The sequence below is a fragment of the Ruditapes philippinarum genome, unplaced genomic scaffold (assembly GCF_026571515.1).
Source record: "Ruditapes philippinarum isolate M1 unplaced genomic scaffold, ASM2657151v2 ctg5541_1_1_1_1, whole genome shotgun sequence".
NCBI lineage: Eukaryota > Metazoa > Mollusca > Bivalvia > Venerida > Veneridae > Ruditapes > Ruditapes philippinarum.
In genome coordinates, this window is record NW_026860692.1 from 87,419 (window position 1) to 99,058 (window position 11,640).

Below are 11,640 nucleotides of genomic sequence, written 5' to 3' on the forward strand. Positions count from 1 at the left end.
ATAATAGATTTTAATAAATTTCTTTGATGAATATATTTTACTAAACTTTTTAGGATAACAGGACAGCATATCTTAAGATTAGTATATCTTTAGATAACGTTATGTTTACAAACCATACTAGTAATTAAAAACAAATGTATAAATTGCTATTTTGTTCGTTCGTTTGTTTGGTTGTTTGTTTGTTTGGATTTTTACGGCACGTCAACACATAACTGACCATATCGTGCCAAATGTTATAATAGGCTAGCCTTTTTTGTTCGTATATTCTATTTTAATATTCATAATTTATCAAAGTCATGTGCTAATAGCAACAAGGTCGGATCTTTTAACTTGCTTAAATGATTATGCAAGGAGACAACGTTGCTGCTTTATTTTCTTCTATTTCTCTACACGTTTATCAAATAACAGTTTTGCAAAGGATTTCTATTCATAACAAGCAGTAACTTCAACTATGTAACGTAGATAAACAGATGGCGCACTTCAACGAGCAAATTAAATGAAGACAGCTCTGTCATTAATTTTACAATTCTGCAGGCGGAATAAAGCATTTAATAACAGTGTATAAATTTAAAACACATTGGATTAGATATCAGGGCCAAATATCAGGTAATATTTTTTCAGGATCTTTTTTAATTGTTATCTTAAACTTTATTTATAATTATATAGTCTTTAACGGAAACGCATATGAGCGAACTCCAAATAAATGTTTATAAATGCATAGTGTAACGAATATAAATAATCAAACCTAGGAGAAACAAGCCTTTGTTTTTCGTGCAATGCGCCAGCACAATTACACAGGACCTTAATTTTTAAAGGTTCACCACACACTTGTCATTTTTTACATAGCACATCGGCGACTCGATGTAAAACAAGTCGGAAGCATACCAACCCGTCGAATTTCTATTTCTCTCGTTGAGAGAGTACACTAGCCAAATACTTATATAATAGAATTTTTTTGATGTGCGTGTTGTTATACTCGATAATATATATCACTCAATGTCCAGTTCCAATCCACTCTTTGTGGGCGCTACTGGTGCGTGAGAATTTGGTGCGAGTAGTGTGATATTTTACTATCCTCACTCCATCACTATAGTATATTTTTAAACTCAATGTTTAAAATTGTTTTTGATGATCTTTTGCTCTGAACATACCAGTTTATACCTTACTGTCAATTGTTACATCTGCAGAATACATTTTTTGAGAGTGTAACATTCTAAATATTTTAAATCAATCTTTTTGTGATATTTCATTACAATTTCGATCGCATCATTCATTATAAAATGTAAACTTTGAAACCATATAATATTTTATTTAAAAAATATTAACATTTATTTGAAAAAAATGCGCTTTTTTAGATATACATATATCACAAAATCAAAATTCTTAATCTTTTTTTTTTGTACAGATTGTTTAACAGCTCTATCAAAACTGAAAAAATATACATTTTATTATGCTATGAATTTATAATTTATTATTTTATATAGTACATCAAGATAGAACCACGAAGCGTTAAGATGAAAGAAGCTAGGGTCTGATTTCGTTCTTAATTGTCTTTTTTCTTGTATTTTAGGGGTTAATGATCTAGGCCAGTATGACGTTTGGAATATTTCTACTTGTTGCTGCACTTATGGCTGGAGTAGAGAGCGTACCTACAATCAGCTCAATCAACAATCTGTCATCAATGCTAATGAAAGGCTACAATAAGAACACTCTACCAATCGCAGACTTTGACGGGAAATTTGAGCTAAATGTTGAAGTATTTCTAGTCGCTCTAGGTGACATTGACGAAATCGAGGAGAGACTATCTACTGTGCTGATGTTTATCTATACCGTACGTAATTTTAGTACCGTCTTATGTCTAACACTTAAAGATATATTATGTAAAAATTTGATATTTGAAAATACTGTCTCTTATTTAATGTATAATCATCATTTTGTTGTGCACCCACAGAAAAGAAAAGTTACGTTTTAAATTCTACACATAAGAGTTTTCACGACCAAACTAAATGACCCGTATATTCTATTATTCAAATAAGACATATCCAGTAAGAAGTTCCTAGATTTCAATCCAAAGCTGTACATAACTTTAAAGAAGCTATATACAATTTCATTGCAACCTGTAAACAGAGCGTAATTTTGTCAAAATCGATGTTTGTAGTTAAAGGGTGAAAGTGCAATTAAATGGGTTATTTAAAATTAAAATGTCTAAAGTGTAATAGATTTTTGTAAATTGAATCAAGACTAAACGAAGTACATGGGGCGTCCGTGGTCGTTGACTTCAAACCATTTGACTCTCACTGCTGTTGGTTCGAAGCCCGATAGGGACTTTGGATTCTTTCATGTGAGGAAGCCATCCAGCTAGCTTACGGAATGTCGATGGTTCTACTGAGTTCCCCGTTTGTGCCTAAAATAATGCACGGAAAAGGAACCTGAGGTTTCTGTCTAACAGTAAAGCTGGCAAGTCGCAATATAACCTATAAAAAGGAAGTACGCACAGGTGAATAAAGTGATCAATTATGTAAACACATTATATTAAGAAGAGAACAAAGAGGCATCAAGGTGAATTAAACAAACTGTGTTGTATTAGAAATACTAATGGATAAATGTTAAGTAAATCAATGTTGTTTTAACGTTATTTGACTCATAATTAAGCAATATTTGTTAGATTACGAGAGTATTAATGCACAAACACATTTTGTTTTCAAAAACAACTACAGTAAACAACAACAAACACACATAAAAATGTCTATCTAAATAGTGACAAGCTGCAAGTTTAGATATTACTATATATCTACAGTAACTGTTTTACTTAAATGAAAACAAAATATTATCCGCTGTCTTTGATATATGTGATACCGTCCGGTGCCTCTTTGTTTGTAATTGCTGCATATAAGTGTTGGAGCGTTTATCTTTAGTCTCATATCTAGAGATAAACACTGTTATAGTTGGTAAAAATGTTAACTATGAAAAACATTTTAAAAGTATAACATTATTATACATGTATTTACAGTGGAATGACGTAAGTATGAGGTGGAACTCAAGTGATCATAGTGACATACAGAACTTAACAATGACCTGGTCTAAAGTCTGGAAACCTATCTTACTCGTGATTAATCCGCATCAGGAGGCTACACAGAGTCATTCCGAAAGAACCTCGGTAATACAATGTATTTATTATATACTTATAAATGAAATTTATTGATGAACTAAAATGCTTATTTTCATTTTCCGTATTTTTGTTGTAAAGAAAATTATTTTGCACTGCAGTCAAACATATTTTCGGGATTTTCACTAGTGTCTTGCCTACGCTCGTACATTCAGCCAATACACAGAATTTTTGGGGGAATCTTTGAATTTGAAATGTCAAAAAGGAAAAAGAACAGTTCATATAATTAATAGAAAATTCAAGATTTCTCTATTAAAACAGGATTTATTTTCATCTTGTGATATTTGATTTCATACCACTCGCTGAAAATTATTCCCGTATTTATAGAAAAAAGCTTGAATATTGATCACTTATTTTATTTTGGATTTTATGATCGTACCAGTACTGAAAAATAACACAAAAAAACATACATCTATTCAAGCTTGCTTTAATAAATGAAAAATAATAATGCATTATCTATTGTATCATCAAGATTCTCTGATAATACATTTCAAAGCAGAACAAAAGGCAGAAGTTTTATTATAATATAACAAGCATTTTCATTAAAGGCCCATTATGCCACAGCATAGTTTTCTTTCATTTTTAATTTATTGTTGCAGTTTAAAAAAAAACATATTTTATTTAAAAAAACTTATTTGCCACATAGATGAAGTCTTTTTTACATCTTTGCCCAGTTGGTATAAACAAAGTGAACGAGTATTTTGTATGGAAGTCAATATACTACTTTGTTCACACTTTGCCGTCTTTATGACACATTATTTATCAACTTTCTTAAATTGTTAAACATCTAATATGCTCTAGATCCATTACTAAATCATTACTAAACAAACGTTGACATTTCTAAGGATTAAAAAAATTTTTTTTAGGCATAATGTGCCTTTAAAAGAGAATGTTTTAAGCATTCGAGTATATGAGGTTACGGGAAACATTTATATAAAAAACAATACTAAGCACGATGTAAGTTTTTATAATAAAATTCCTTCTTTGGTTTCAATAAATTTACATTTATAGCGTAACGTGTGATATGAAAATATCTTTTTTTTCTATCTTCTTAAATGTATGTTATCGCGTTTGTCTTTCATTAAAATCGTGTATGTTACTTCATCATTGGGGGAAATGAAAGAATCTATTAATTTGAAAGTGGAGAACCACATGCAAAGTAAACGCATTAAGTGCTTTCAGTGTTCATATTTTTTTTATTTTGGGGGTAATTAATAGCAACCTTGTGATTTGAATATGGTTTATTATTAATTCGTTTAATGCAGCAGTAATTTTGCATTTGCTGAACAGAGAAATAAAAAACCCAAAAACGTGATTTTAAAGTGGCAAAAAATTCATATGAAGCATGCAAGAAACATGTATTTCTTATGCTGGTACTTGTACCTATTTATACTGGATCTATGCTTATTTCTATCTATTTATGCTGTACTTGGTATTCTTTATATTTATATAGTTTCTTAGTATACTGATAATTATACGTGTTATACATTCATGCCGGTACTTGGTAAACTAGTATAAATTTTAGCCTGAACTTGGTTTACTTGTATAAATTTATGCCTGTACATGTTATTCTCGTATATATGTATGCCAGTACTTGGTATACTTGTATATATTGATGCCGGTACTTGGTATAGTTGTATATATTTATGCCGGTATTTTGGTATACTTGCATATATATTTACACCGGTACTTGGTATACTTGTTTATATTTATGCCGGTACTTGGTATACTTACCTAAAATAATGCCGGTAGTTGGTATATTTGCATATATTTATGTCGGTATTTGGTATACTTGCATATAATTATGCCGGTAGTTGGTATTCTTGTATATATTTACACCGGTTCTTTGTATAGTTGTCAATATATTTATGCCAGCACATTGTATACTTGTATATATTTTGGCCGGTACTTGGTATACTTGTATATATTAATTATGTTACTTTTCATCCTTGTGTATATTTATGCTGGTACCTAGTAAACCGGTTTGTAGTTTTTGAGGTACTTGGTACATTGTAAACATGTTTCAAATCAAATAACGAAATATTCGTTTTAATCAATTAATTAATCAATGAATTGATTGATTAATTAATGTTTTATTAATTAATTACCTTATTTATTTATTTATTTATTTATTTATTCGGAATATATACCTATATCTTCCAAACTAATGACAGAGTAACAATAAACATGATTTTATTACAGATGACTGTCGGATATACGTCAGACGGGCAAGCGAGACTTCTTGAACTGGTAACCTTTCATACCACATGCGATCTGGACACAACCGCCTTTCCTTTTGATATTCAAATTTGCAGTATTCAATTATACATTTCTGAAAACGATGCATATGAAATGCGCGTAAACCCGTCCTGGTCAAAGTCTGGAAATTTTGAGAAAGAAAATGGTGCCTGGAAACTAATTGGGAGAAACATTGTTGGAGGTGACAAGTCTGGTTTTGTCATATCTTTTCAGCTGGAGCGGAAACCTTTATTCATGTTGGTAAACATTCTGTTACCGATTATCGTTCTTGCATTGCTGACTCCACTCGTATTCCTGATGCCTAAAAGTTCTGGAGAGCGTGTTGGATATGCTATCACCACTTTACTTGCTATATCAGTGTATATGACAATTATAAGTGACCATCTGCCCCAGAACTCTGATCCAATGCCTCTTGTTTCTATCATGATCTTTGTATGGTATATCATGAACTCTAGTAGTGTATTTATAGTGATTTTGAACACGAAGATTAACCATATTAAAGACAAACGACCACTTCCATTTCTGTTAAGGAAGTTTGTGTACTTAACCCGCAGAATTCGGCGTGTGAAGCGGTTACATGTATCAGTCACAGCAGAGGGGGCCAGATGTCTTGCTGACAATAACGATGACGATGTCGAAAAGGTGAAGGTAAATGGAAATGACGAACTTCCTGCAGAAAAAGCGGAAGAACATCATCACGCTGTTGTGACGTGGCAGGAGCTGAGCGTTGCCATTGACAAATGGTGTTTTGTTCTTAGCTATCTTGTTAAGATATTAATTCCTGTTATATTCTTTTCCCTCATGAAATCAAAGAGACCATCGCCTGATAAGTGGTCATAATTCACATTGAATGAACAATCGTCTGTGAAAACTAAAAGAATATAAAATCGTGTAGTCTATGCGACGTCACCTTATATTCAACAAGACCAAAATTCACCTTTTGTCATGTTTTCATGCATGTTTTGTACTTTATCTATCAATTTATTTTTGTGAATGAAATATTGTTTTTACAGTAGCCTGCGCCTATAATGTCAGAATAACTCTACACAATATCATTTGTCTATGTTATGTTGTCCGACTTTGAAACAGAAAATACGTTTACATATTTCATTAACTTTTAATTAATATTTACAGATATAAATTTCAACATGACAAATTCTGCATTTCAATTATCCCTAAAAAGAAACTTCCACGCTCTTTGCAGATTTACTAACAATAATATGTTTTCAAATTTATTAATGGTCTAAAAATTGTTGAATAACGTATAAAGAATAGAGAATTTTGAATAGTTTTCATGATAAACATGTGAATTCAACTATAAAACCTATGTTATCTTTTTTAGAATACATATCAGAATCACATGTATTTGCTTATATGTTTTCACCCGTCACTTATACTGTGAAGCTAATGATATAATAAGAAATTTTGTGTGTCAGAAAGGTAATGCTACCTTAGAAATAGGAAAATGTATGTGAAAAGCTTTAACGCCTCTGTATTATTTGAGAATAATAGTGTTATATTTCGAGACACGTATATTCAACAAGATATTATGAAATTACAAAGCCTGCAAGGATTTCTATTTATACCTAATTTAATAAATCTGTATTACGTAAATGGTTAATTACTACTATAAGACTTCGGATATTTATGTGTAGTGATGGTGTTGCTCAACTACACGACTACTATCAAATTAGAACAGATAGAGTAGAATAGAATGGAACAGAACAGAATAGGATGGAATGGAACGAGACAGAATATTATTAAATGAAATAGTATAATAAATGGAATGAGATTGACCAAAACATGGAATGTAATTAAATGAAAATAGAACAGAATGGAATAAAAAGAAGCTAACAGTTCAACTAGATAGGAACATTTTCACCTTTATCAATATGACCAATTTACTATCGTCTGTTTATTAACTTGACTATATTGTACTTAACATTGTATTATATGTTTGAAAATGCCATCACTTAATAAAGAAACACCGTGTGTATTCATGACTTGTTATATGCATCAGTAATTTTCCTGTTAAGTAATAGAAAGAGCATCGAAACACGAGGCTATCTGATTTGTACGAGGGGCGTAGCCCCCGAGTATTAATCAGATTGCCGAGTGTTTTGATGTTCTTTCTCTTTTGTATCATCGTCAAACATAAAAACACGTTCCCTGTTGTCACAATATGAAACCCCAGAAAGAAGGAACCAATGAACTAGCATCTGAATATGATATTTCTGTCCCTTACCCTTTCTCTGCCGTCACAATAAGTAAACCCCAGCAAAAAGGAGCCAATCAATGGGCATGCTCTGGAGTGCGGGTATCTAATACCTGCACTCCAGTTAACGCACTGTGCATGTATATGTATACGATCTATCTCTAATATATTTACAACAGAAAGGTCCCCATACTATAATGCAATGATTTGTTACATGGTTACATCATTAATTTTACCATTAATGATTTTCTATAAGCATCATTAATTTCACTATAATTAATGATTTGCTATATGCATCAGTAATTTTACTATTAATGATTTGCTATATGCATCAGTAATTTTACTATTAATGATTTGCTATATGCATCAGTAATTTCACTATTAATGATTTGCTATATGCATCAGTAATTTTACTATTAATGATTTGCTATATGCATCAGTAATTTCACTATTAATGATTTGCTATATGCATCAGTGATTTCACTATTAATGATTTGCTATATGGTTACATCAGTAATATTAACTAAAACGAGTACAGTTATTGTTCTCTTTGTACATTGTTATATTGAACTTTTTAGAGCATTATGTTGGGCACATGTGTTTTCTTACAGCGCGTTTTAATTATTATTATTTTACAAAAAAGAGCGGAAAATACGAAGGGTCGCTCAAAATCATGTTTATTTGATTTTCCTCTGTTTTATTTAATAAGTCAATTTTCTAAATAATCGATGAGTGATATAGACGATATATCACTGATAAATAATTCACCTTGCTTTTATTGATAACCTTACATATATCGTTTTTGTTAAATTCTCTACAGAAGTCAATATTGGAATAGATTTGAGCCGTGTCATGACAAAACCAACATAATGGGTTTGCGACCAGCATGGATCCAGACCAGCCTGCGCATCCGCGCAGTCTGATCAGGATCCATGCTGTTCGCTATCAGTTTCTTAACTTGTCAAAGGGTTGGTAAGCGAACAGCATGGATCCTGATCAGACTGCACGGGTGCGCAGGCTGGTCTGGATCCATGCTGGTCGCAAACCCATTATAGTGGTTGTGTCGAGACGCGGCTCATATGTTTAAGTAAAAACGTCGTATCACTTTGAAAAATCTCTGCAGACGAGACAAGTATTAAATGATCACTGTAAGTAAATGTTGAACTTATTCATAAAATGAAATTAAACACACGCGCACAATGTTTAGAGAAACGATTTACCTGACAGAATCTACATCATCTCGCAATATCTGATTGCATGCTATGAAGTCTCTGTTTCAATATGATAACTTTAGAACGTAACAGAGTTTCTTCAACATAATCACTTTACTTTGATAGAGATAAAGTCGTGTATGTTTCCTGTTAGTATAGCAGTATGTGAAGACGAATCTAGACAATATCCGTGTTAAAATCATATCCTTCATCCATCATATAATCAGCGAACAGTTACAATTGTTTGAAATCTTACGGAAACGTCAAAAGGCCTCCAATAAGTAAGATCATGATGTGTAAGTCAACTGATTTTAATTTGATTTAATTAGACGTTTAAACACAAATCAATTTATTTTATTCTGATCACAAGATCAAGAAAACGTTTATTTCACGAACATTGCTGGTATGCTTTAAGATTTGATCTAGGTGAAAAGGTATATTATCGTCTTTGGTAAAACATTTGTCTTTCTGACAAAAATTCGCCTAGACATCAGAAACTTCAAGCATTTTGATAAAAGTCACTTAGAATGACAAAAATGGTATAGTCGTTTTTAATCAAATGAGTTGATTTGTGTTAAAACATCTGATCAACTCGAACAAAAATCAGTTGTCTTACACCTCATGATTGCGCGAAATGGGCTAAAACGCACTGAAACATAATTACTCATAATAGAATAGTAATGGAACATGAAAAGTTTTGTAAGTGAATGAAGAGAAGATACTACATTGTATATATAATCAATTCAGTGTGATTTTTCAAGCTCTAGATGAAGAAAATGCTTTATTAATTTTATTCTTCTTAAGTTGACGTTGACCAATAAAGAAAGTTAAGGTGTGAATTCTCCGAAAGTAAGACGATTTTGTATGTAACTTATGTAAATTAAATATGTTATATAAATCAGATACACCAGGTTTATCTTAAAATGAATTTATATACGCATTAAACAAAAATTGGGCTTTTAATTCACTTTTGAGTGATATGATCATTTTTAAATTAAATATCGGGGTGTGTGCATTAATGGGTTGTCACCCCGCGTTTAAAGATAGTATACAAGATTTTATCATACATCAGCCAATTTTATTTTGTAAAATCCACCAGAATATCTAAAGATAAATGTAGAAAAATGAAAAAAACAAGTAGGTTAGTATATATATAGTTTTGTGAAATCAGAACATAAACGCATATTTGTAATATTGAAAAGTATCTGTCTGTTCAGGTGTATATAGCGTGTTTTGAAATCAGAACATGAACGTAAATTTTGTAACATTGAACTGTTAGTGATTTATTGAAATGTTATACAACGAATAGTGAGAAGATAATTAAGTCATCTTCCCTTATCATATTTTGTATATACGAAATTTCGTATGACGTGTGGCGGCTGTGCGTCGTCGCCCGTACTTCAACTCGGTGTCACGATTTCTCCAATTAGTTCTTTGAGAAATTGAAAAGTCTTCGTACAATTGATAAGGCTTTGTGTTATTATTTGCTTTATCACATACCCGTGCCGTTTTTGCGACTCCGTAAAAATGGCCTTGCACGGCCGTGCATATATTTTGACGTTATGTCATTTGCGTTATACAAACATAGTGTAAAGACGCGCTATATGTAAGCATTATGTTGTAGACATGTCAATGGAAAAAAGACTCTTTTTTCACTTTAAATGGTCTTTAATTTTGGTATGTAATAAATAGAATGTTATATTAAATTCGTGTAAGTTCATTACTGAATTTATTAAACTCGTTGAATAAAATGATATGCTTGCCAGAGGCTCGCATAATATGATTTTATTCAACTCGTTCAATAATTTCAGTATTGAACTTACAATCATTCATTATTCACTCTATATATGCAATCATATGAGAAAACATGGCCTTGTTTAATGTCACCTTCAAAGATCTATCACGATCTTGTCGACCCATCGTCGGAACCCAGACATACCGTATATGCTTCATGTGTCACTCCTAGATAGTCTAGGTTACCTAGGATACAGATTTTACTACTTGTCAGAGTACTAAAGGAATTAATTCAGTGTATCCGTGAACTAGCTGGATAGTCTTGTCAAATACACGAATTAAGATGACTTGATGGTAATCAATTAAGTCAGAGTCAGTGACTTTAACGGCTCGGTCACGAAATCATTTACCAGCTAACACAAAGCGAAACAAACTTGGCAATTTAAGAACGTGTGTTTAATAATTCGATGAATGTGTCTATTTTATGTTAGGATAGTATATGAATCATTAAATGTAATAAAGTTTTTAAATTAAGTGGACACTTTAATAGCTTCTAGTAGTTGATAACCAACATGAAAGTGTCGGTGTAACCATTATTCAATGACTCATGTGAATATTTATATATGTACACAACTTATATTTAAAAGCAACAGTTGACCTTTTGATCGAAATAATATTACCAATTGCCAGCGTAACTATCTGACATCTACAAAGAACAGTCAAACTACGGCATTTCATGCGTAAGTATCTTTTTGCACAAGATTTTGAATTTTTATTGAAACATATAAGTACACGTACGTGAGAGATCTGTCATCAAATTTATTTTTACTATCTAAAATTAATCATTTATAAAGACGTTGTGGGAAAGTATCATCTTTTTATGAATAAAACATTTTAATGGGTGTTTATATCTGACACATTTTAACGCTGGTAACATTCAGATGTTGATACCTGATATATAATATATAGTTACTCATATAATGTTATGAACACAATGAATAAAGTTCGTTTTCGTAACTCAGTATTACATGTTATACAAGCCTTCTTCCATTGTA

At 31.5% G+C, this 11,640-nt stretch overlaps 1 protein-coding gene across 1 annotated transcript; it reads left to right on the forward strand.

The window, feature by feature from the left end:
• The first annotated feature begins 352 nt into the window (after positions 1 to 352).
• LOC132713086 (acetylcholine receptor subunit beta-like) lies at positions 353 to 6,667 on the forward strand. The gene is made up of 4 exons (XM_060695549.1): positions 353 to 606; positions 1,571 to 1,831; positions 3,011 to 3,157; positions 5,369 to 6,667. The coding sequence occupies exons 2-4, from the start codon at positions 1,592 to 1,594 to the stop codon at positions 6,263 to 6,265; spliced, it is 1,284 nt and encodes a 427-aa protein (XP_060551532.1). The 5' UTR covers positions 353 to 606; positions 1,571 to 1,591; the 3' UTR covers positions 6,266 to 6,667.
• Positions 6,668 to 11,640: the final 4,973 nt, after the last annotated feature.